Source organism: Hyla sarda, chromosome 2 (genome assembly GCF_029499605.1).
Source record: "Hyla sarda isolate aHylSar1 chromosome 2, aHylSar1.hap1, whole genome shotgun sequence".
NCBI classification, from domain to species: Eukaryota; Metazoa; Chordata; class Amphibia; order Anura; family Hylidae; genus Hyla; species Hyla sarda.
In genome coordinates, this window is record NC_079190.1 from 69,773,834 (window position 1) to 69,801,425 (window position 27,592).

General features: G+C 41.3%; 1 protein-coding gene across 3 annotated transcripts; it reads right to left on the reverse strand.

The window, feature by feature from the left end:
* THSD1 (thrombospondin type 1 domain containing 1) lies at positions 1-27,592 on the reverse strand. Of its 3 annotated transcripts, none has more exons than XM_056560355.1 (5): positions 27,563-27,592; positions 8,552-8,643; positions 6,071-7,039; positions 2,458-2,616; positions 1-1,711 (listed from the first exon to the last, which is right to left on the reverse strand). In XM_056560355.1, the coding sequence occupies exons 2-5, from the start codon at positions 8,607-8,609 to the stop codon at positions 354-356; spliced, it is 2,544 nt and encodes an 847-aa protein (XP_056416330.1). In that variant the 5' UTR covers positions 8,610-8,643; positions 27,563-27,592; the 3' UTR covers positions 1-353. The 3 variants fall into 3 exon arrangements, with proteins under 3 accessions (XP_056416330.1, XP_056416327.1, XP_056416328.1); XM_056560352.1 differs by lacking the exon at positions 27,563-27,592 and adding an exon at positions 23,000-23,164; XM_056560353.1 differs by lacking the exon at positions 27,563-27,592 and adding an exon at positions 17,424-17,555.

Sequence of the window (27,592 nt, forward strand, 5' to 3'; positions counted from 1 at the left end):
GGCATGATTGTGCCTGGTTGGCACTTGTTTTCTTCTCTCCATCTATCTCTACAGGAAAGCCGGAGATAAAGCGCTTGTGCATTTTCAGCTTTCCTATAGATATACAATAAATTCACATAAACGGCATGTGGTTTAATTTATACTTTTTTTTTTACATAACAAAACTGGTGCAAAATGTTTGCGAAATTCCCCCAGGCTCTTTATAACATATGCCAACAGTGTTGTTAAGATTGAATGTGTTGTCTTTGTATTCTTATTATGGTCACTACAGTACAATGTGACAATACAACATCTTTGTCCGTCAATGTGCAAAGTACACAAAGAAAGCAGATGTGTAGACCATGACCGCATCATCAGAGGACCAGTCTTTCAATGCTTAAGGTACTTGTCTCATCCTCTTCATTCGAGGCAAAATACCCAGGTAGGTCAAGCATCTGTTGCTCAGCGTCTGTGAGTCCAAATGTGGAATTATCATAAAAGGAATAATCTGCACCCCAAGGAAAACTCTGGCATTTCTCTCTCCGGTAGTGTGATGGACTGTGGGCATGGTTCCATTGGTAGGTATTGTCCTTTGGGGAAGGTGAAGCATCCTGACCCCTCTTCCAAGACTTTACTGGTGATTGACCTTTTCGTGTTCGGTTTTGATCTGATCTCTCCGGTTTGGGTTTACCAGCAGTAATCCGGCTACATAGTAAATCAGGTTTACTTACCCCTGGCTGTAGATATTGACCTTTTGGGGACTGTTCTGTGGCATCAAGAGGGAAAGAGATGCCTCTGGTAAGATTCTGTGGGCTCTTCTCGAATCTTATTAGTTTAGGATTAGGTCTCTCTACTGTAGCATTTTCCCACATCTTGGTCCTTGAGTTATATACCATTGTATGCCTTGGAGAAAGGGATGTCAGACTTCTTTCTCTATAGGGTTTAACGTGTTTGGTTTCATGAAAACTAGAAGTTCTTCGAAAGTTATTTTTTTGATAGCCTCTGTCATACTTTCCTTTAGCATCACTGTTCCTAACATGGGAAATTTTGGGAAGTGTTTGACTTGGGCCATGTGTTGGTGAAAAGAGAGACCTTGAGCTACGCCTCTCATTGGTATTTCGGATATGGCTATTCTTTGCTTCTAAGAACGGAGACTGTATCCTAAACTTATTAGCTGCAGTTTCTTCTAAGTTTTCAGGGTCCAAAGGAGGAGCCAGTGAAACATCTACTGCGGTGTCTGCCATTGGGTTCTGAGAGACGTGATAAACCTTTGTGGCCTCTTTCAGACCTTTTTGCTTCATTTCTTTTAGCTGTTGTTGGGCAAGACGATAGCTGAAAATGGGCGGTATTAACTTCTGAGTATTGGCTTGTGGGCAGTCATTCTCTGCCACTGTTTGTTCCTCAGGCACGTGTGTACTTTGCCAGGAGTTTAAGGGTATATGGACTTCTTCCTCCATAATCTCCTGGGGCCCATCTCCTGCATCTGAGAAGCTCTCCCTCACTTGGTAGATGTTCTCCTCATCTGAGTTTTTACGACAGCTTGCTGAGTGGGAAGAGCCGTGTCTGGATGTTGAACTGCACTTGCCCACCTTGGTGAACCTTCTCCACACTGTGATCACAATGGTGATGAATATGATGAAAAGACAAACAGAAATGCCAGTGATAGTGACAGTATTGCTTGTTTTGGGGTTGTCTTTTGTATTTGTGGTAGATTTGCTTGAAGGTTTCACGGCTATACCATAAAAAGGAAAGACAATTCATCAGTCTGGAGATGTAATGTAGAATATGTTATATCAGCGAAATAGCTCATTTTCATTCATATACATAGCGTACATGTGAAACTAAACTAGTCCGAAAAAAACTTGTATGAATTCACCAAAAATTTATTTTTGGTGTATTGATTTTTTCTTCTCCACAAAAATGGTAATTGTGCAATATATCAAAGCTGCCAATACACATAATATTAAAAAAATTTAATTGGTAGGATCTGCTTACACACTAATGCATATAGGGGTCTCTCAACTGGTAGATATGGTAGATATCAGGGGCTGAGTAATCATGTTTATAGGGTAGTCGAGAAGGATAAGTGTGAGAGTCGAGAGTTATTTTAGCTTTCTAGCTTTAGTATACTTAAAGGGGTACTCCACCCCAAAGGATAGGAGATAAGATGTTTGATTGCGGGGGTCCCGCCGCTGGGGACCCCTACGATCACCCTGCTGCACCCCGCTCGTGACACCGGATGTCTGGGGTGCCGCAGCTAAGATTGCGTGGGTACCAGCATCAGGAACCCCACGATCAGACATCGTATCCCCTATCCAAAGGATTAGATGTCTAGGGCCGGAGTACCCCTTTAAGCCAAAATGGGGTGGCTTGGGACAAGTCCCTTAATCTCACCAAACAGCAGGAGACTCTAGGTGTATCCTTGTTCCACATACCACCTATACAAAATCATAGTGAAATGTATAGCAGCGGACATACCTAAGCAGTCGTCTAGAGAACAGAGAGATGTCTCCTTGGTGTTTCCATTGCACTGGGCATTTACAGGCGAAGATGAAAGACAACTTCTGTACCGCTCTCTGTGGCCATCTCCACATGTAACACTGCAGGAGCTCCATGGCTGCCACTGGCTCCATGTCTCTAATATGTAAAAAAATTATGATTTCATGTAAATTTTAACAGATATATGGAAAGTCAGTCACGATCTTAGCTCAATAAGTTATACTTCAATACACAACAATAAGATTAAATCAGGTTTTCACTGGACGGTAATGGGGTACTCCGCTTTAGGAAAATCACTTGTGTATCTCCCATAGAGATGCAGGGAGGAGACGTGTCGACCCCCTGCAGGAGATCACGGTGGTCCCAGCAGTTGGACCCCCAGAGATCAGACATCATACAAGTAAGTTTTCACTTGTAATGTTCACTGTTGCTTTATATTACTTATGAGGTAGACCTGGTAAAGTTCTTGGAAATTGGCCCATAAGCTACAAAATCTTGAGGACCTGTAATACAATTCTGGATGTCTGCACTTTTTACTTGGGGATGATGGATTGAATGACCGTCAGATTGCAGACCAAGCACTACTTTTAACTTGTAGCATGTCTTTAGGGTGCAGACAAAGTTAAAAGCTGCAGCACGGTCCCCAATGTTACCAGATCAGTCACCTAATAACACAACTTGAGCCAATCTCTGGCATCGTGTGATTTCCGGAGAGTTTGTTATACAAAATTAGCTTAAAAGTAGAACTAAAATGTTGTTCTATGGATGGATACATGTTAAAAACTCCTAGTAACTCCGTCGCCTGCTGCTAAAGCAAAAAGTCTATGGTATTGCTGGACGTCCCAGGAATATCTTATTTAGCGGAGTGCGGAATTGCCGGATGTTTTAATGTGTACCCTACTACTGCAACAACATTGTAGTTATAATTTAAGTGACTGAGGAGATACTGGGGGACCAAAAAAACAGAAAGATGGTTGTAGGACTAGATAGAGGATAACTAGCTGATGGGTGGGGATCTAACTAATGGGACCCCCACTGAGATCAGTGCACATGCTTAATCCACCACTATTCATTTTCTATAGGCTTTCATACATTTCTGCACTCTGAGCTTTGCTGTATTTGCAAGTTCCTTAGTGATTGAATGGAGTTGTGGCCGCGCATGGGGGAGACTTTTGACCTTCATTCTTATGATTGGCGGGGTTCCAAGTGGTCGGACAAATTGTCATTTTGGTATAACTACTTAAAAGGGTAACTCCGGTGGAAAACCTTTTTTTTTTTTTTTTTTTTTTTTTTTTTAAATCAACTGGTGCCAGAAAGTTAAACAGATTTGTAAATTACTTCTATTAAAAAACCTTATTCCTTCTAGTACTTATTATCTGCTGAATACTACAGAGGAAGTTCTTTTCTTTTTGGAACAAAGAGCTCTCTGCCGACATTATGACCACAGTGCTCTCTGCTGACATCTCTGTCCATTTTAGGAACTGTCCAGAGTACAGGGTAGGCCATTTATATGGATACACCTTAATACAATGGTAATGGTTGGTGATATTTACTTCCTGTTTGTGGCACATTAGTATATGTGAGGGGGGAAACCTTTCAAGTTGGGTGGTAACCATGGCGGCCATTTTGAAGTCAGCCATTTTGAATCCAACTTTTGTTTTTTCAATAGGAAGAGTGTCATGTGACACATCAAACTTATTGGGAATTTCACAAGAAAAACAAGGATGTGCTTGGTTTTAATGTAACTTTATTCTTTCATGAGTTATTTACAAGTTTCTGACCACTTATAAAATGTGTTCAATGTGCTGCCCATTGTGTTGGATTGTCAATGCAACCCTCTTCTCCCACTCTTCACACACTGATAGCAACACCGCAGGAGAAATGCTAGCACAGGCTTCCAGTATCCGTAGTTTCAGGTGCTGCACATCTCGTATCATCACAGCATAGACAATTGCCTTCAGATGACCCCAAAGATAAAAGTCTAAGGGGGTCAGATCAGGAGACCTTGGGGGCCATTCAACTGGCCCACGACGACCAATCCACTTTCCAGGAAACTGTTCATCTAGGAATGCTCGGACCTGACATCCATAATGTGGTGGTCACCATCTTGCTGGAAAAACTCAGGGAACGTGCCAGCTTCAGTGCATAAAGAGGAAAACACATCATCATGTAGCAATTTTGCATATCCAGTGGCCTTGAGGTTCCCATTGATGAAGAATGGCCCCACTATCTTTGTACCCCGGTGTGCAGAGTGGGAGAAGAGGGTTGCATTGACAATCCAACACAATGGGCAGCACATTGAACACATTTTATAAATGGTCAGAAACTTGTAAATAACTCATGATAGAATAAAGTTACGCTAAAACCCGCACATCGTTGTTTTTCTTGTGAAATTCCCAATAAGTTTGATGTGTCACATGACCCTCTTCCTATTGAAAAAAACAAAAGTTGGATTCAAAATGACTGACTTCAAAATGGCCGCCATGGTCACCACCCATCTTGAAAAGTTTCCCCCCTCACATATACTAATGTGCCACAAACAGGAAGTTAATATCACCAACCATTCCCATTTTATTAAGGTGTTTCCATATAAATGGCCCAACATGTACAAGAAAATCCCCATAGCAAACATATGCTGCTCTGGACAGTTCCTAAAATGGACAGAGATGTCAGCAGAGAGCAATGTGGTATTCAGCAGCTAATAAGTACTGGAAGAAATAAGATTTTTTAATAGAATCAATTTACAAATCTGTTTAACTTTATGGCACCAGTTGAAAGGTTTTCCACCGGAGTACCCCTTTAAAGCCCAAGAAAGAGGCAGAAAGTCAGCTGTAGCCCCCAAAATTACTAACTACTTATGTTAGCTTGATAATTTATAAGCTTCTCTGGTTATATGTACATAAATCATGAAAGGGTTTGTTATCACATCACTATGAATGGTTTACAGATGTGGTCACCCATTGTAGTGAAATATCTATAATCTTTAAAAAAAATGATGTCTACAATTTGTGTTTCAATACCATTTAAAAGAGCTCGACTAAGTCTATGGCATTATTACTGTCAGGGCAATATTTGCAAGACACAGTTCTTTTTAAGGGCACTAGGTATGGCACCAATCACTATATGAAGTTAATATTTCTGCCGTACAGTTTATGATGGCACTGGGTGGCATAGTAGTTATGGAATAAAGGCTAGCAGGAGGATTACACTATTTGGGCACCATAATGTGGTCACCTTCTATCCCAGAAAAAAAAGGAATAAAAAAGCCATCATAAAGTACCATCTACCCCCAAAATGGTAACGATAAAAACTACAGATCACCAAGCAAAAAAAAAAAAGTCCATAGACAAAATGTTATAGTCACCAGAATATGGAATTGCAAAGCATTAAAAGAAATTAAAAAGTCTTACAAAATAAAATCTTTTTATATACATTACATTTTATTGTAATTTCAAGTACAGTGGCACCCTTGATGGAAAAGAAAAAAAAAAAAGCTATGGCACAGTCATAAAGGGGTTAAAGTTGCCTACCCCTAACTTATATCCTTGAACCCTTGAAGACATTTTTGAAGAGCAACATTACAATTACTCACCTATTTCTCTCCGGATCTCTACACACTGCTTGGCTCGGGGTGTGGAGTAACTCACAGTTCCACTTGAAGACATGAAAAACTCAAAGCAATATTTGTTTTTCCCAATCTCAAATAAGGAGCAGTTGAAGAGAGAACTCTTCTCTCCTTTTTGTAGGGCACTTTCGGTTAATGTAGAGACACTTTCACCCGGGCTCCTGGGCGACTCTCTGTACACAGTTATTTTCCCTTCTGCATAATTACATGGAGGGGCTATAATGGAAATAGCTATTGAGGTATCACATTTTTTTTCCATTATGGTAACCAGTTTATATTTGAAGGTCTTGACAAGGTCAACAGGTCCCATAGAGGCAATGACTGACTCAGAAAGCATGGGTTTAAGGGACACTGTAATAAAAGCTTCAGGTCGTACAGATGCACACTCAAACTCTACCCACTGAGAGGAGGACAATGGGACCTCCTTGTAGGTCTTATACAACATAAATCTGTCAGCACTTGGTTCCTCCATCTCCTGAAAACTGTGCGTGTGTTCAACCTCCAGTAGAAGTTTGGGTTCTCGATCAGGAAAACCAGAGCACAACTGTTCATTGGTGAAGATGCCGACCTGGAAAGATCTCAGCGTTTCTTTTGTTGTTCTGTTCAAGTCAATATGAAATACTGGCCAGGTGACGTTTAGGAGGCCACTCATAAACATAATGGAACTATTGTTTTCTGTCTCGAGGACCATCTGAAACTGATAGAGTCCGGCTGAAATGAAATGGATACACTCAAATTGCAGGTCACCCTCTGACTGGTTGGCTGGGAACCCTTTACTTGTAACTATTTGGTTTCTTTTGACTTCCAGAAGATTTACCGAAACATTTGTTGATAAACTGTAGTTGCCTTGTATACTGAAGTCCACATGGATGGGAAATTTGCTTAAAGCTGTGTGGTGGGACTGTCTTAGGAGAAGATAGCCAGGCTCACTGAAAACTGGAGGAAAAGAAAAACCATCAGTTAGGTTGTACATTTCCCGGGACATGTACAGTACTGGTCAGCATAGTCGAGTACATTTTCCCATACTAAAGCACAAAATGAGGAAATAGAAAAGTGACATCGGTACCTGTCTAAACAGCTCCCAGAGATGGATAGTACAGACACTTGGGCAACCAACCAGATCAACTCAGCTGATGGAGGTGCTAGGACAATGGGAAACCCAGTAAATACAAATGCATAGAAAAGAAAAAACAGGCGTCCTGCACTTACCGTCCCAAAGCTGATATTACAGCTCCCATCTCAGGCTGCTCAATCCGGCATGGTAGACAAAGATAGCGCGGGGAGCTCAGAGGCGAATGCCGGCGGTTTCACGCACACAGGTGCGCTTCTTCCGGCCTCCTTCCGGAAGGAGGTGAGTGCAGGACGCCTGTTTTTTCTTTTCTATACATTTGTACATTTTCCCATACTATTGAAATAAAGGCATCCTGATGCATAGTGGCCAAATGTGTGATAAAGGCATTGTTTTACCATAAATCCACTCCATGGAAGTTCATGGATACATTAAGTGTATACGATGAGTGAATTTTTTAAAGCCATCTGTATGCACCAAACGTGTGTGCATTCCTATCAGCATTTAATGCTCATGCTGCCTCTTAAAACCACACTGCAATATAAGTTGAAGAATCAAGTGTGAATTCAATGTTATTCTTGAAGTTCTATCCGGAAGGATTATTTCCTATTGGAAAAAGGATCTAAGAGGGGGGCAGAAGGATCATTTATAAAAAATGCTTAGACTGTTGAGCTCAAATGGGTTTCCTGGGACCTTCTTGTTGATAGCCTATCCTTAGGATAACCCATACATATCAGATTGGTGGGGATATGACATCCAGCACCCGATCCAGTCAGCTGTTTGCCAGAACAAATTGCCTGGATACACAGAGAATGAAGCAGGAAGCAGACAGCTCCATAACTTGTGTAGTGGTCAAGCTGGGTTACTGCAGTTTAGCTCCGCTTGAAGTGAATAAGAGCTAAGCTGCAGTAACTTTGAATGGCCACTAAACAATGTACAGCGCTGTTTGCTTCCTGCTATGTTTCACTGTCTATGGAGTATGGCAGCTTTGGCAAACAGCTATTAAGTGGGGGTACTAGGTGTTGGCATCCTACTGATATGAAATTGATGGCCTATCCTCAGGAAAGGTCAACGTAAATTTGGCCTGGAAAACCTTTTTTTTTGTATGGCTCTGTCTGCCTCCGGTGTTGTTCTCTAATATTCTCTAATATTTTTTGTGGCTTATAATTTTTGGGTAAAATATATATGTGGGCGCTATGTAAGTATATGTGAGTGCCGAATGTAAGACCCCCACCAATCAGATATTGTCGGCCTATCTTCAATAAAAAATAAAAAAATAAAAATCTATAAAACTCTTTTAAAGAGATGAATTCACTTACTTCCCACATATAAAACCATGATAAAAATGTTACTGAACACATTGCAATGGCACAACTTACCGCATTCCCAGAGAAGAAGCAGAGATAGATAAGAGAAGCTGTTCGGTGGCTGTCTCATTCTGTTACTAGCTGTAGGTATCACTCCATGTTACCTATGTAAAGACAAATGAGAATGACACATCACTATCCAGTTCCAGGGCCATAGGGTATATTGTGAGAAGATAGTTACAGCATAAATCAGCAGAACACCATTCACAGCCTAGATATGCTGCAATCCTACTGAACATCCCTTTAAATAAACACGTTAATATGAGCTTCCAGTGTGTTCTCTGTGCATATTGTGTGGCATTTTACTTTGTACACTTTTATGGGTTACATATAGTGTTTCTACAGTAGACCCTGGACTGCAGTTGTGGATTTAGCACAACACTAGACATGTCAAGCTTTGCAGGTGCTGGATTGAATTTTATGATGATGTTTGGAATTCTGTGTACGTGATATTTCAGATATTCTAAAAATATCATTACTTGCCATAGGGAAGTTATGTGTAGATGGTGTTTGGAGGTGTTGTGACCTTAAAAAGTACAAAGTACAAAGCCCTGCTTTGTCTGACCACCCTAAGCCTAAATTTACACTTTTTTTTTCCTGGTGTTTTCTTTTTTTTACTTAAAAAAATGGCACCAAAAACTGTCCTGTTATTTTGCACTTCCAAGGTGTAGTTTTTGTAGTGTGTTTTTTTTTTTTTTTTGTAGTGGGTTTCAGTCTTGGGGTTTATTTGGTGTTTTTTCCCCTGCATTTTTAGCATGACAAATCATGTGAATCTTTAACTCCTTAATGACGCAGGATGTATATTTACGTCCTGCGCCGTCTCCCGCGATATAACGCAGGGTCACGGGATGGATCCTCATCATATCGGGTCTGTCCCAGCGGCCATCAACGGCCAGGACCCGCGGCTGATGCCCTGTATTAAGCCTTCAGATGCGGCGATCAAAGTTGACCGCTGCGTCTGAAGTGAAACTGAAAGTATCCCTGCAGCTCAGTCGGGCTGTTCGGGACCGCCGTGATGAAATTGTGGCATCCCGAATAACTTACAGGACATCGGGAGGATCCCTACCTGCCTCCTCGGTGTCTGATCGGCGAATGACTGTTCTGTGCCTGAGATCCAGGCAGGAGCAGTCAAGCGCCGATAACACTGATCAATGGCATGTTAATACATGCCAGTGATCAGTGTAAAAGATCAGTGTGTGCAGTGTTATAGTCCTCTATGGGAGCTATAACACTGTGAAAAAAAGTTTTAAAAAAAGTTAATAAATGTGATTTAACCCCTTCCCTAATAAAAGATTGAATCCCCCCCCTTTTCCCATAAAAAAAAACTGTGTAAATAAAAATAAACATATGTGGTATCGCCGCGTGCGTAAATGTCCGAACTATAAAATTATATTGATAATTAAACCGCACGGTCAATGGCGTACGCGTAAAAAAATTCCAAAGTCCAAAATAGCGTATTTTTGGTCACTTTTTATACCATAAAAAAATGTATTAAAAAACAAAAATGGTACAGATGAAAACTTCAGATCACGGCGCAAAAAGTGAGCCCTCAAACCGCCCTCTACGTGGAAAAATAAAGTTATATGTGTCAGATGAGGACAATTTTAAACATTTACATTTTCCTGCATGTAGTTATGATTTTTTCCAGAAGTACGACAAAATCAAACCTATATAAGTAGGGTATCATTTTAACCGCATGGATCTACAGAATAAAGAAAATGTGTCATTTTTACCGGAAAATGCACTGCGTAGAAACGGAAGCCCCCAAAATTTTCAATTTTTTTCTTCAATTTTGTCATGCAATGATTTTTTTTCCCTTTTTGCCGTGGATTTTTGGATAAATGACTAATGTCACTGCAAAGTAGAATTGGTGACGCAAAAAATAAGCCATAATATGGATTTTTAGGTGGAAAATTGAAAAAGTTATGATTTTTAAAATGTGAGGAGGAAAAAACGAAAATGGAAAAAAACATCATATTCCCAACATGATGTGATTTTGAGAAACTGCCACTGAGCCTAAAAAAAAGCAGAAAAATTCCAAAAAAGATTTAAAATAACGCCAAATGAAAAAACACTAAGTGGGTAGGCATTTCATAAATCTCTCCCTTGTGGCTGACATCTGCCGCTGCATTTTTTTCACCATTTTTATGAGCGTTATTCACACAAATGTTTTTGTCAGTGAAAAAAAGTAAAAATAAACAAACCAGTAGTTGCTTGTAGAATAAGAATCACTCTAATGTATCTGCTTCAGGTTAGTAGATAAAAGAAGGAATCTTATTGGTTACTTATCCTCAGCTGCACTTGATTCTATGAAAGAAATCCATAGGGGGAGATTTATCAAAACCTGTGCAGGGGAAGAGTGGTGCAGTTGCCCATAGCAACCAATCAGATCACTTCTTTAGTTTTTAACAAGACCTCTGAAAAATGAAAGACATAATCAAATTGGTTGCTATGGGTAACTGCACCCCTCTTCCTCCACACAGTTTTTGATAAATCTCCCCCTTGGAGTTGAACATGCAGGTTTCGGTGGACTTGTTACTTTTTTATTTAGGAAAATCAAAAGGTTCTAGGTTTTTACATCTTAACTTGTGTCCTATTGTTATGGATCGGAAAAGCACGTTGTAGAAATGTTCGTGACACCATCAGACGGTATATCTATGCATACAACAGGCACAACAGGGTTTCTAGGTCTTCTCAAAAATATTTGGAATTGTGTCCTCTTGACATAGGGAACAAGGAGGCTGAATTGAGACAAACCCGTATACACAACTGAAAATGTGTGTGACAGCAAAATAGAAATATTTTATTATTTTATTTAATTAATTCATATTTATATCTTTATTTATTTATTATATGTATTAATTTTTTTTTATATATTTGTTTTTAATGTGTAAATATCTCCCCCCACCAGCAGCTCTGTCTATAGGGGCACACAATGGATTGTTCTTACAAATATTCTAATGATACAGTAGCCTTATCATCCATATTGTCATGCAGTATAGTTCTTTTATAATCCTATATTATCTCTTTTGTATTTTATTTGGATAATGAAAAAAAAATATATATATATATATATATATATACATATACAGTCATGGCCGTAAACGTTGGCACCCCTGAATTTTTTCAAGATAATGAAGTATTTCTCACAGAAAAGGATTGCAGTAACACATGTTTTGCTTTACACATGTTTATTCCCTTTGTGTGTATTGGAACTAAACCAAAAAAGTGAGGAAAAAAGCAAATTGGACATAATGTCACACCAAACTCCAAAAATGGGCTGGACAAAATTATTGGCACCCTTAACTTAATATATGGTTGCACACCCTTTGGAAAAAATTACTGAAATCAGTCACTTCCTATAACCAACAATAAGCTTCTTACACCTCTCAGCCGGAATGTTGGACCACTCTTCCTTAGCAAACTGCTCCAGGTCTCTTCCTAACAGCAATTTTAAGATCTCTCCACAGGTGTTTAATGGGATTTAGATCTGGACTCATTGCTGCCACTTCAGAACTCTCCAGTGCTTTGTTGACATCCATTTCTGGGTTCTTTTTGACGTATGTTTGGGGTCATTGTTCTGCTGGAAGACCCAAGATCTCAGACGCAAACCCAGCTTTCTGACACTGGGCTGTACAGTGCGACCCAAAATCCATTGGTAATCCTCAGATTTCATAATGCCTTGTACGCATTCAAGGCACCCAGTGCCAGAGGCAGCAAAACAACCCCAAAACATAATTGAACCTCCACCATATTTCACTGTAGGTACTGTGTTCTCTTCTTTGTATGCCTCATTCTGTTTTCGGTAAACAGTAGAATGATGTGCTTTACCAAAAAGCTCTATCTTGGTCTCATCTGTCCACAAGACGTTTTCCCAGAAGGATTTTGGTTTACTCAAGTTCATTCTGGCAAAATGTAGTCTTTCTTCTTATGTCTCTGTGTCAGCAGTGGGGTACTCCTGGGTCTCCTGCCATAGCGTTTCATTTCATTTAAATGTCGACGGATAGTTTGCGCTGACACTGATGCTCCCTGAGCCTGCAGGACAGCTTGAATATCTTTGGAACTTGTTTGGGGCTGCTTATCCACCATCCGGACTATCCTGTGTCAGGGGCGGATCCAGAGTCGAGTCTCGGGAGGGGCACTATTAGAGTATTTTGTGTTGGCGGACAGAAAATAAGATGTTGCTTACGGAACTTACAATATTATTAAATGTATCATACAGTCCTAACCTTGTTTAAGACTTTTTGGCCATGCTCACATGTCAGAATAATAATCAAATATACCAATTGCCACAGAATGGGAAAGTGCTAAAGAAGTTTTTACCATTTAAAACTACAGCTTCGAGTATGACCTAAGTAGTGGTAAGGGGATGCTGGGAGTTGTTGTTTCACCCATCATTACTGCAGAACTTACAAGTGACTCCAGCTCTGATGGGACAGTCAGGACAATACACAATGATATCAGTGACTACAGGTGACGTCTTCTCTATAGTCTTTTTTTAGGACTTGTTCCAGCTAAATCTTCTCTCTGCAGAACTTGACGCCCAGATAGCTCCTCACTATGTCAGCGCATTCTGATCCTCTATATGAAAACAATAATTATTATAAACCTGCCAGACACTGTTTTCTTCGAATATAATACTGGCACATACCTTCTGAATATAATTCTGACACACTGTATCCCCTGAATAAACAACACTCTGTACCCTCTGAATATAATACCGCGACACACCGTACCCTCTGAATATAATACTATCATACACTGCACCCTCTGAATATAATACTACCACACACTGTGCCCTCTGAATATAATACTACTACACACTGCACTCTCTGAATATAATACTACCACACACTGCACTCTCTGAATATAATACTACCAAACACTGCACTCTCTGAATATAATACTACCACACACTGTGCCCTCTAAATTTAACACTACCACACACTGCACTCTCTGAATATAACTTGCTGTGCAGTGCACCCTCTGAATAAAATACCCAAATGTAGTGTTGCCCATAAAAAAACGTACCACCCCAGAAATTCCTCATAATCTACACTATACTTCTGAAATGCAGAACACTCTGTACCTTCACATATAGTAATAATGCCCCATCTTGTGCCCCTACATATAATAAATATGACCCGTCCTGTTCCCCCCACATAATAATGCCCTGTGCCCCTAACATATATTGCCCCCTGTGTTGTGCCCTTCACATATAATTCCCCCGTTCTTTGCCCCTCACATATAATGCCCCCATCATGCGTCCCTCACATATAATGCCCCCTGTGCTGTGCCCCTCACATATAATGCCCCCCGTGCTGTGCCCCTCACATATAATGCCCCCGTGCTGTGCCCCTCACATATAATGTCCCGTGTGCTGTTCCCCTCACATATAATGCCCCCTGTGCTGTGCCCCTCACATATAATGCCCCCGTGCTGTGCCCCTCACATATAATGTCCCCTGTGCTGTTCCCCTCACATATAATGCCCCCCGTGCTGTTCCCCTCACATATAATGCCCCCCGTGCTGTGCCCCTCACATATAATGCTCCTGTTATATGCCCCACACATATAATGCCCCCATCATGTGCCCCTCACATATAATGCCCCCCGTGCTGTGCCCCTCACATATAATGTCCCCTGTGCTGTTCCCCTCACATATAATGCCCCCCATTCTGTGCCCCTCACATATAATGCTCTTGTTATATGCCCCACACATATAATGCCCCCTGTGCTGTGCCCTTCACATATAATGCCCCCGTTCTTTGCCCCTCACATATAATTCCCCAATCATGCGCCCCTCATATATAATGCCCCCATCATGCACCCCTCACATATAATGCCCCCATCATGCACCCCTCACATATAATGCCCCATGCTGTGCCCTTCACATATAATGCCCCCGTTCTTTGCCCCATTACATATAATGCCCCCATCATGTGCCCCTCACATATAATGCCCCCTGTCCTGTCCCCTCAGGGGGCATTATATGTGAGGGGCACAGCACAGGGGGCATTATATGTTTGGGGCACATGACAGGAGCATTATATGTGTGGGGCACAGCACAGGGGGAATTATATGTGAGGGGCGCATAATGGGGGCATTATATATGAGGGGCACAGGATGGGGGCATTATATATGAGGGGCACATGATGGGGGAATTATATGTGTGGGGCACAGCACAGGGGGAATTATATGTGTGAGGCACAGCACAGGGGGAATTATATCATATAATGCCCCCTGTGCTGTGCCCCTCACATATAATGCACCCTGTGCTGTGCCCCCCACACATATAATTTATGTCATGTGCTCTTCACATATAGTGCCCCCAGTGCTTTGCCCTGCAGCCCCTCACATTAAAAATTCCCCTTTCTCTCCCCCTCTTCCTGTACGATATAGTGCCCTTAACAGTGGCACATATTCTGTACCCCTAATCCCCTGGGCCCTGAGCATACTCTTAGTACTTACTGTATGCTGGCCGCGGGGACGGGATTTGCGGGCGCCGGCGCGATGATGTGACGTCATCGTGCCGGCCTGCAGTGGATCTCGACCCCGCAGCTCACACGCTGTGTACTCACAGCGTGTGACAGCCAAGGTTAGTGAATGGTGGAGCGGAAGCTTACAGCTTCGGCTCCACCATTCTAGGGGCAGGGGGGGCAGCAATCTCGGGGGGGGGGGGGGGGCAATTGCCCCGTTACCCCCCCCCCCCCCCCTGGATCCGCCATTGTCCTGTGTTGACACCTTTCATCAATTTTTCTCTTTCGTCCACGTCCAGGGAGATTAGCTACAGTGCCATGGGTTGCAAACTTCTTGATAGTGTTGTGCACTGTAGACAAAGGCAAATCTAGATCTCTGGAGATGGACTTGTAACCTTGAGATTGTTGACATTTTTCCACAGTTTTGGTTCTCAAGTCCTCAGATAGTCCTCTTCTTCTCTTTCTGTTGTCCATTCTTAGTGCGGCACACAGACACACAATGCAGAGACTAAGTGAACTTCTCTCCTTTTTATCTGCTTTCAGGTGTGATTTTTATATTGCTCACACCTGTTACTTGCCCCAGGTTAGTTTAAAGGAGCATCACATGCTTGAAACAATTTTGAAAGGGCGCCAATAATTTTGTCCAGACCATTTTTGGAGATTGGTTTGACATTATGTCCAATTTGCTTTTTTCCCTCCCTTTTTTGGTTTAGTGCCAATACACACAAAGGGAATAAACATGTGTATAACAAAACGTGTGTTACTGCAATCATTATCTGTGAGAAATACTTAATTTTCTTGAAATCTTGAAAAATGTCAGGGGTGCCAACATTTACGGCCGTGACGGTATCTCCCCCACCAGCAGCTCTGGCACACAATGGACTGTTCTTACAAATATTGTCAGGCAGTAATAGTTCTTTTATAATCCTATATTATCTTTTGTGTATTCTATTTGGATAATGAAAAAGAACAATATAATATATATACTGTGTGTGTATATATATATATATATATATATATATATATATATATATATATATATATATTCTGTTTCCTTCAATCAACTTTTAAGGAAGGGGTCTCCAAACTGCGGACTTCCAGATATTACAAAACTACAACTTCCAGCATGCCCAGACAGCCAACGGCTTGTTATTTTTCATTATCCAAATAGAATACAAAAAAGATAATATAGGATTATAGAAGAACTATGACTGCCTGACAATATTTGTAAGAACAGTCCATTGTGTGCCGCTATAGACACAGAGCTGCTTGTGGAATTGTAGTTTTGCAACATCTGGAGGTCCGCAGTTTGGAGACCACTGTTTTTAGGAAAACCAAACAAAAGAAGTTTAAAGATATAGGTCCAATTCATACAAGTAACATTATTAACGCACTAGTAATATGATCAGAAAATAATGTGTGTGACTGTAAAATATAAATATTTGTATTTATTTGATTTATGTTTATATCTTCATTTATCTTATTTATTTATTTTTATATATTTTTTTCAATGTGTAAATATCTCCCCCACCAGCAGCTCTGAGTCTATAGCAGCACACAATGGATTGTTCTTTAGAAATATGTATATTTATTTATTTATTTACTTATTCATTTTTATATCTTTTTTTTATTTATTTATTTTTATATAATATTTTTTACAATGTGTAAATATCTCCCCCCCCCCAGCAGCTCTGTGTCTATAGCATCACACAATAGATTGTTCTTAGAAATATGTATTTATTTATTTATTTTATTTATTCATATTTATGTCTTTATTTATTTAAATTATTTATTTTTATCTGTTTTTTTTTTCAATGTGTAAATATCTCCCCCACCAGCAGCTCTGTGTCTATAGCAGCGCACAATGGATTGTTCTTAGAAATATGTATATTTATTTATTTAATGTATTTATTCATATTTACCGTATATACTTGAGTATAAGCCGACCCGAATATATGCCGATGCCCCTAATTTCACCCCAAAAACCCAGGAAAAGTTATTGACTCGAGTATAAGCCTAGGGTGGGAAATACATCACCCCCCCTGTCATCATCCAGACCCCCGTCATTAACACCCTCATCATCATTATCCTGTCATCATCCCCCCCTTCATCATTAGCCTGTCATCACCCCCCCCTTCATCATCATTACCCTGTCATCATCCCACACCACCCCCTTCATCATCACCGCTTGTCAATGTCTGATTTAACAGTGGTCTTCAACCTGTGGACTTCCAGATGTTCCAAAACTACAACTCCCAGCATGCCCGGACAGCCAACGGCTGTCCGGGCATGCTGGGAGTTGTAGTTTTGAAATATCTGGAGGTCCGCAGGTTGAAGACCACTGCCCGGGCCTTCGTCGTCATCCAGACTGCCTCTCCCCCCTCCCCCTTTTAGTTTTGTACTCACCTCTGCTCGGCGGGACATTAGGGTGAGCTGGCCCGGGCCATCTGTGCTGCAGGGACCGTCCGGTGGGGAGGGATAGTCGTTCCGGGCTGTCCATCTTCACCGGGGGTGCCTCTTCTCCGCGCTTCAGTCCCGGCTCCGGAATAATGACGTTGCCTTGACGACGACGCACAGGGACGTTGCTCATGAATGTCCCTGTGCGTCGTCGTCAAGGCAACACCATTATTCCGGGGCCGCTCACCCTAACGTACCACTGAGCGGAGTTGAGTACAAAACTAAAGGGGGGAGGGGGTCTGGATGACGACGAAGGCCCGGGCAGTGGTCTTCAACCTGTGGACCTCCAGATGTTTCAAAACTACAACTCCCAGGATGCCCGGACAGCCGATGGCTTTCCAGGCTTGCTGGGAGTTGTAGTTTTGAAACATCTCAGAAGTCCGCAGGTTGAAGACCACTGAGGGCAGAGAGTTCACTCGAGTATAAGCCGAGGGGGGTGTTTTCAGCATGAAAAATCGTGCTGAAAAACTCGGCTTATACTTGAATATATATGGTATATTTTTATTTATTTATTTATTTTTCAATGTGTAAATATCACCCCCCACCAGCAGCTCTGTGTCTATAGCAGCACACAATGGATTGTTCTTAGAAATATGTATATTTATTTATTTACTGTATTTATTCATATTTATATCTTTATTTTATTTATTTATTTTTATATATTTTTTACAATGTGTAAATATCTCCCCCCCACCTGCAGCTCTGTGTCTATAGCATCACACAATAGATTGTTCTTAGAAATATGTATTTATTTATTTTATTTATTCATATTTATGTCTTTATTTATTTCATTTATTTATTTTTATCTGTTTTTTTTTCTCAATGTGTAAATATCTCCCCCACCAGCAGCTCTGTGTCTATAGCAGCGCACAATGGATTGTTCTTAGAAATATGTATATTTATTTATTTAATGTATTTATTCATATTTATATCTTTATTTATTTATTTATTTATTTTTCAATGTGTAAATATCTCCCCCCACCAGCAGCTCTGTGTCTATAGCAGCGCACAATGGATTGTTCTTAGAAATATGTATATTTATTTATTTACTGTATTTATTCATATTTATATCTTCATTTTATTTATTTATTTTTATATAATATTTTTTACAATGTGTAAATATCTCCCCCCCCCACCAGCAGATCTGTGTCTATAGCAGAACACAATGGATTGTTCTTAGAAATATTCTAATGATACAGTAGCCTTTCCATCCATGTTGTCATGCACAGGTATCTCCAGTGACTACAAGCGGCTCATGTCAGGGGAAGTGCGGAAATAATGCAATGTGTACAAAATGTAGTAGAAATGAAGAGAGAGTCCAGCGTGGCAATTCAAGCAATGCTCGGTACTTTATTCAGCAATCAGCCAACATGGAAGACAGGTGACGCGTTTCGGCCACAGTGCGTAGCCTTAGACTAAGGCTACGCACTGTGGCCGAAACGCGTCAGCTGTCTTCCATGTTGGCTGATTGCTGAATAAAGTACCGAGCATTGCTTGAATTGCCACGCTGGACTCTCTCTTCATTTCTACTACTATTGTTGGACTAGGGTCCGGTCCTGTCCGTGTCATGGCGAGGGCACAAGGGTGAGCTGTGTCAACTCTGCTCTGCTAACCTGTACAAAACGTCGTACTATAGCCGGATACTATGTGGCACTAATAGCGATGTGTGGAGAGAATGGCAATAAACTGGGCACCAGAGGTTCATGTGGATTTATTACTCAGAGATTAGTCTATGGGCAGGGCTCTTACTCATAAACTCATCATTCACATCTACTCCTTAATAAATTGTAAGCTCCTATGGCTTTCTGGATTCACCCCATACATTACTAATAGATTCTCTGTAGAGCCCTCCTTTAGAAAGGGGTTGTGCAGCAACTATTATGTAAGTAAAAGGCTGCGCTAACAAATCAGCCATGACTGAGCCATGTCTTATAGTCCTAGACATGCATTAATTTTGGTCCCTAAAAAAGGGCCCTTATTGATCCACTCACCGGCTGTATCTACCTAAGTGCCTTAGAGATTGTAAGTTCATATATGGAGTATATAAGGACTGGTATTAATTACCTTACACCGATGTTTCCCAACAAGCGCGCCTGCAACTGTTGCAAAACTACAACTCCCAGCATAGTTTTGCAACAGCTGGAGGCACGCTGGTTGGGAAGCACTGCCTTAGGGTGCATTCATACTGAGGAATAGGAGAGGAATCCTGGCGTAAAAATTCCGCTGCAGAATTTACGTCTTTTTTTCGCACTGAAAAAAAAAACGTAAATTCCGTGCGGAATATAGGAGGAAACTGTATTTCTTTTAAATTATTATTTTTTTGCTGTACTACAACCACCAATTGGAATTTCCCTTTTTATTTTTTATTATTTTTTTTTTTCCTACGGAATTTCGGTGCAAATTCCGTGCGGAAACGATTTCAAGCTGAATTTTTTTTTTACCATTGAAGTCAATGGACTTGTACTCACGTATTCTGCAAGAAGAGTGAACATGTTCTTTCTTCTAGTGTAACGGAATTCTGCGAGTGGAATTTATGCAGTGTGAACAGTGAAGAGTAAAATACTTTGAAGTCAATGGCAAAGCAGATGTTAATTATTTCTAAGCGGAGAATTCAAGAGGAATTATCCGAGCAAATTCCTCTTGAATTACTCAGTGTGAACGCACCCTTACGCTGTATCTCTAACCCTTATTCCTTAGTAATTCACAACCTGTGGCTCTCCAGCCGGTGCAAAACTACAACTCCCAGCATGCCCGGACAGCCGTTGGCTGTCCGGGCATGCTGGGAGTCGTAGTTTTGCAACAGCTGCAGGCACACTTGTTGGGAAACACTGGTGTAAGGTTGCAGTTTTGCCACTTTCTTACTCTTAGATTGTAAGCTCCTAAGGACAGAATCTGCTTTCCTAATGAATCTAGTTGGCAATGTTTTTGCTATTAAAGGAAAACGGTCGCCCGTTAACCCACACTGAACCCAATACACCGGGTTATAGTGCGGGTGAACAGGAGACCGATGCGGGGTCTCTGACTCCTACACGTACCTGCAGTCCGGCGCCCCGATCTTCTTTTGTCTTCAGTGAATTGCGCGCTGGAGGCGGAACTGCAGACTGGATTTGGATATTCATGGTCGCTGGTCATGTGAGTGCCTGTGCCTACTGATCGCTCACGTGACCATCGAACATGAATATTCGAATCCAGCCGGCGCAGAAAGTGCAGAAAGAAGAGGATCTTCAGAGGGACATGGCGCCGGACTGAAGGTATGTATATTAGTCAGAGACCCCGCATCAGTCTCCTGTTCACCCGAACTATAGCACAGTGTTTTGGGTTTAGTGTGGGTGACCATTTTCCGTTAACCCCTTAAGGACGCAGGGTTTTTCCGTTTTTGCATTTTCATTTTTTCCTCATCAAATCATAATGCATTTAATTTTGCACCTAAAATTCCATATTATGGCTTATTTTTTGCGTCACCAATTCTACTTTGCAGTGACATCAGTCATTTTACCAAAAAATTCATTGTGCGACAAAATTGAAGAAAAAATATCATTTTGTAACTTTTGGGGGCTTCCGTTTCTATGCAGTGCAGTTTTTTGGTAAAAATGACACCTTATTATTATTCTGTAGGTCCATACGGGTAAAATGATACCCTACTTATATAGGTTGGATATAGTCGTACTTCTAAAAAAATAATCATAACTACATGCAGGAAACTTTATACGTTTAAAATTGTCCTCTTCTGACCCCTATAACTTTTTATTGTTCCATGTATGGGGCAGTATGAGGGCTAATTTTTTGAGCCGTGATCTTAAGTTTTTATCGGTACCATTTTTGTATTGATCTGACTTTTTGATCGCTATTTATTCATTTTTTCATTATATAAAAAGTGACCAAAAATACGCTATTTTGGACTTTTGGAATTTTTTGCGCGTACGCTATTGACCGTGTGGTTTAATTAACGATATATTTTTATAGTTCGGATATTTCCCCACGCGGCGATACCACATATGTTTATTTTTATTTACACAGTTTTTTGTTTTTTTATGGGAAAAGGGGGGTGATTCAAACTTTTATTAGGGAAGGGGTTAAATGACCTTTATTAACTTTTTTTTCACAGTGTTATACCGCGATGGTCCCGATCAGCCCGACTGAGCTTCCGGGAAGCTTTCACTTTCATTTTAGAAACGGCGATCAACTTTGAACACCGTGTCTGAAGGGTTAATAGTGCCGCACGCTATGAGCCCAGGGTCCCGGCTGTCATTAGCTGCTGGGACCGACCTGGTACGACGCCATGACCACGTTATATACCGAGACCGGGCGCAGGGTGTACAGTTACGCCCTGCGTCCTTAAGAGGTTAAAGGGGTACTCCTGTGGAAAAAAAAAATTCAAATCAACTGGCTCCAGAATGTCAAACAGATTTGTAAATTACTTCTATTAAAAAATCTTAATCCTTCCAGAACCTATCAGCTGCTGTATGCTACAGAGGAAGTTGTGCAGTTCTTTTCTGTCTGACCACAGTGCTCTCTGCTGACACCTCTGTCCATATCAGGAACTGTCCAGAGTAGGAACAAATCCCCATAGTAAACCTCTCCTGCTCCAAACTGTTCCTAACATGGACAGAGGTGTCAACAGAGAGCACTGTGGTCAGACTGGAAAGAACTATACAACTTTCTGTAGAGCATACAGCATCTGATAAGTACTGGAAGGATTCAGATTTTTTAAAAGTTATTTACAAATCCGTTTAACTTTTTGGCTCCAGTTGATTAAAAAAAAAATATTCCACCAGAGTACCCCTTTAAATTACTAGCAGCAGTAATACTAAGTATAGTTATTTTATAATAGTTCTTTTATTATCTTTTCTGTATTCTATTTGGATAATGAAAAAAAAGATAAATAAATAATATATCTATCTATCTATCTATCTATCTATCTATATATATATATATATATATATATATTCTTCAATCAACTACTTTTAAGGCAGTGAGGTCTTGAAACTGCAGACCTCCAGATGTTGTAAAACTACAACTCCCAGCATTTGGCTGTCCTGGCATACTGGGAATTGTAGTTTTGCAACATCTGGAGGTTCACAGTTTGGACACCACTATTTTTAGGAAAACCAAACAAAATAAATTTAAAGATATCGGTCCAATTCATACATGTAACATTATTAACCCATTGGAAACTTTTTCTCCTCTGATCAAATTACTAATCTCCAAACTACAACAGAAGAAAGATTGTCCAGCCCATGGATATGGAGAAAAAAAAAGTGTCCTGGCTTTATTCAGGATCAATGTAACATGAAGTATGCAAACAGTAAAAACGTCCGACCCGTTTCACGCTTAAACATAAACTCAATACTATACCAAAAATAAATTGGCAAAAAGCAATATTGTATAATATATAACATATGTACATGATCAAGATATCATCCAGCACATGTTGTACATAGCAAATAGTAATAAATTCAGGCTCTGGCTCAGACAGCCTAGCATGCTTTTACTTGTCCAAAGGCACTAAATAAAAAGAATCTTACCCCCAATGTGCAGACTATCAGCCAATGAGCGAGCCTTGCTGCATCTGCCTCTGCTGTCAGATCTAACCAGCACAGAACCCTTACCCCTCCACATCACCTTCCATCCTGCTGCAATATGCCAGGGGCACTCCGCAGCTATAGGCATCTCTCCCTGGCACTGACTTGGCTGCAGCTTTGCTCTAGTAGAAAGATTTTGTTCACCAGTTGTTCCCCGGACAAGTCGCAGCTAATACAATCTCCTCCCTGAAGGAAGGGTGGAGAGGGAAAAGGATGGACTACTCCCCTTGCTGCTTCTATCATAAACTAAGTCAAAGGGGAAACCAAAAGAGAGAGATTTCAGTATAGCCAACATTCTCATTGTGCCAGGGCATGACGGTCCCATCGGAGCAGCGCAATCCCACCAGGAAGCTTAGGAAGGAAACTACTCGACATAGCAAAGAGTTCCCCAAACTATGTGTGTTTAACAATACAAGAGTGAACAGTCAATGGCGAAAGGGTCTCCCAATGTGGAGCAACTCAACCGCCTTCACAGGGTGTAGATATAGGGGGTGCAGAAGCAGCAGTCACACCCCAGGCCCTGATGCCTAAGGGGCCCCTCTGTCACATCAGAAGAAACAATTAGGTGAGGGTCTTCCCTCTGTACCTACACTGTATAAGTTATTATGTTACTTATGTTACTTTAAAGGGGTACTCCGCCCCTAAACATCTTATACCCTATCCAAAGGATCTCGTCTGCGGCACCCCAGACACGGAGCGAAGTTTGCTACATGCCGGATGACAGGCGATGCCGGGTTGGAGGCTCTCACGCCACCTCCCATAGACTTGCATTGAGGGGGTGTGGCTGTGACATCACGAGCAGAACGCGGCCATGATGTTACAAGCCTTCGGCGCTGCACCCGAGGCTCTACACAAACGCTGGGTGCAGCAGGGAGATTGCGGGGATCCCCAATGGCGGGACCTCAGCGATCACACATCTTATCCTCTATCCTTTGGATAGGGGATAAGATGTCTAGGGGCGGAGTACTACTTTAAGAACCAGTCTCCTGCTATAGAGCAGATTGATAGATAATTTTGTTAAAAAGACTTATTATAACGTGATTGATTGAAACCCCAGCTTTCTGTATGATTAGGAGTCCAATCACTTAAAGTGTACCTGTCATATCACAGAAAAAAATGATTCTATATATTACTCACTAGGTTATAAAGATTCTTTACATGTCTTTTATGTGTCTAGCTTCTGAATTTGGCTCAAAATCCCTCTTTCCTGTTGCTCACTCATTCTGACATCCACTGCTCAAGAAGGGATGCATCTGAGGCATGCACTAAGCCTGCCCTTACTCACCATGCATTCACTTCCTTTCTGAGTCTTCTGTGCTGGGTCTCTTCATCCAATCACTCTAGGCTGCTCTGTAACACCCCCCCCCCTCTCTGATAGACAGGACAGGAGTAAGCACAGAGAAGCGCTAGTACCACCCTCAATGGACTCTGTCCCAGTCTGTGCTGTAGCTGGGAAAAGGATGATGCTGCAGCTGGACAGGATTATATTCTGGATGGAATGGGGACCCCAAAAAAGACCCCAATAGTGGTCTTTTTTTTTTTTTCTTTTATGAACCATGATTTCTATTAAAAGGCTTTAACATGTTTTTATGTAAAGTATATTAAAAAGGTTAATGTGAACCAAGATGTACAACATACTGTATAAAAACTCCTAATTCGAGAAGTAACAAGGATTTCAATTAATAATGTAAAAGTAATACCGATTATTTTAAAGGGAACCTGTCAGCTGTTGTGGTGCCGGGAGAGAGTAATGGTGTCTGGGGTGTTGCGGTGATAGTGTAGGGTATATTGGTGTTAACCCATAATTGTCGTGACGCTAGGGTGAGGTTTCCTCAATGTAATGGTCCTACCACCAACCGTCCCACAAACGGCAGGGAGAAATAACGGAATGTCCACAGCAGATTTTATGAAATATACTTGAAGTAACTTTATTGCATATTTTATGCAATGGCATGGAACATAAGTCTTTGAAAGAGAGAACCGTGGTACAGGTTCCTCACAGGGTTGCTTGGACTCCGGGATCAATGAGCTTTGATGCTAGCCACTGTGCTACTATTTTAAAGGGGTTATCCAGGGAAAAACTTTTTATATATATATATATATATATATATATATATATATATCAACTGACTCCAGAAAGTTAAACAGATTTGTAAATTACTTCTATTAAAAAATCTTAATCCTTTCAGTACTTTGAGCTTCTGAAGTTTAGGTTGTTCTTTTCTGTCTAAGTAATCTCTGATGACACGTGTCTCGGGAACCGCCCAGTTTAGAAGAGGTTTGCTATGGGAATCTGCTTCTAAACTGGGCGGTTCCCGAGACACGTGTCATCAGAGATTACTTAGACAGAAAAGAACAACCCTAACTTCAGAAGCTCATAAGTACTGAAAGGATTAAGATTTTTTAATAGAAGTAATTTACAAATCTGTTTAACTTTCTGGAGCCAGTTGATATATATAAAAAGTTTTTATGGAATACCCCTTTAAGGAGATCTGAGTTTCTAGTAGTCACACAGAATTCAGTAGACTGAGCTTGGATAACTCACGGTTTTGTGGCTGCTAGGTATTAGGCTTCAGGCCTAGCTTGATTTGATATTTGTGCTGAGATGTGCTTGGCTTTATAATCTGGAACGAAGAGAATTTAGTGGTAGCAGCCCCTTATATATTAAGGGGGTGGGACAAAGCACATTGGTCAGCAGAACCTGTCAGTCCTGACCCAGTGAACTCTGAGCATCACATGACCCAAAGGTCCTTAAACCATAGTACAATTTAATTTAAGGCACGTGACCTCTTAGGTCCTATACAGAGGTATTCCTATATAACATATCAAATATATATATAAATACATTAAATACCATTTATATGAGGCGACTAGGGGTTAGTCCTACAGGAGAGCCCTATTGGCATGGAGGGACTCTGGCTGAGGGGACTTTAGACAAAGGGACAGGACCAGGTCCTGTCCCGGGACACCACACTGTATTTGCTGCTAAGAGCTGCGGACACTGTTTTATAGCTGTTAGGGTATAAACGCAAACTGTACATTTCCTGGAGCTGATGGTGGTTACCAAATTTATATAATGACCTTTTTATTTCTCAGCCAAGTGTCAAGGAGGTGGGAGCTAAGTCCTTGGAGTGTCACAACCTGGCAGCTTTCCTCATTTTCTCTCACCTCCCAGGAGCTTCTTATGTGAAATTAGGAGCCCTGTTCTAGGCGGTGAGGCCAAGTGAGATGTACCAGGCTGCGGCACTTGAGCACATCAGCTTTGCCTTCTTGACACTTGGCTGAGATATATAAAGGGATTTTGTAAGTCTGACAACCACCATCATCTTTTATACCCTAACAGCTATCCAATGGTGTCTGCAGCCCTCAGCAGCAAATGCAGCTGACAGATTCCCACTATAACAGGATGCTGGTAGATTGGGGTATTGCAGTACTAAAAAAAAATTGTATTTAAGGCAAACTATCACCCCAAGACATATAATTTACTAATATAGTGTGATCTCCTATTGTACTGCCTTCAACATGTCCAGGCATGCTGGGAGTTGTAGTTTTGCAACATCTGGAGGTCCGCACCAGGCATGCTGGGAGTTGTAGTTTTGCAACATCTGGAGGTCCGCACCAGGCATGCTGGGAGTTGTAGTTTTGCAACATCTGGAGGTCCGCACCAGGCATGCTGGGAGTTGTAGTTTTGCAACATCTGGAGGTCCGCACCAGGCATGCTGGGAGTTGTAGTTTTGCAACATCTGGAGGTCCGCACCAGGCATGCTGGGAGTTGTAGTTTTGCAACATCTGGAGGTCCGCACCAGGCATGCTGGGAGTTGTAGTTTTGCAACATCTGGAGGTCCGCACCAGGCATGCTGGGAGTTGTAGTTTTGCAACATCTGGAGGTCCGCACCAGGCATGCTGGGAGTTGTAGTTTTGCAACATCTGGAGGTCCGCAGGTTGAAGATCACTGCCCTACATCATCTCCGTGTAATATACACATATATATCTTTGTATACGTGTACTCGAATGTTCTGCAGCAGTTCTGCGAGGAGAATTGGCAGGAGTTCTGTGGGAGGAGGGTAGGCAGGGATGTAATGGAAAGCTAAGGGAAAGCAATGCATTCTGGGAATTGTCCTACTGAGCAACTGCTCAACCAGGAAGTAGTGAGAGGACAAGGTAGGGGAGAGGATTACATAACCACAAAAGAGATTTATCAAAACTTGTGCAGAGGAAAAGTTGACCAATTGCCCATAGCAACCATTTAGATTGCTTCTTTAATAAGACCTCTGAAAAATAAAAGAAGCGATCTGATTGGTTGCTATGGGGAACTGGACATCTTTTCATCTGCACAGGTTTTGCTCAATCTCCCTAATTGAATTTTGGTGATTTGGGTCAAACAGGTAAGCAATGTCGTAATCGGAATACCCCATTAGGGTAGGGTTAGGGCTTGAGTCCTTTGCTTTTTCCAGAGGAGGGACGCCATCCCTGTTACATTAGTCCTGCAGAACTGTTCTTACCCACCCTCCGTCTCCTCCCTCAGCCCAGACTGCT

Excerpts from the sequence above, each read along its gene's own strand:
- THSD1 (XM_056560355.1), bottom strand. The coding sequence starts at position 8,609 with ATGAGACAGCCACCGAACAGCTTCTCTTATCTATCTCTGCTTCTTCTC. Across the intron at positions 2,617-6,070 it reads AGAGATCCGGAGAGAAATAG|AGACATGGAGCCAGTGGCAG; the intron begins GTGAGTAATTGT and ends TTTACATATTAG. Across the intron at positions 1,712-2,457 it reads TTCTCTAGACGACTGCTTAG|CCGTGAAACCTTCAAGCAAA; the intron begins GTATGTCCGCTG and ends TTTATGGTATAG.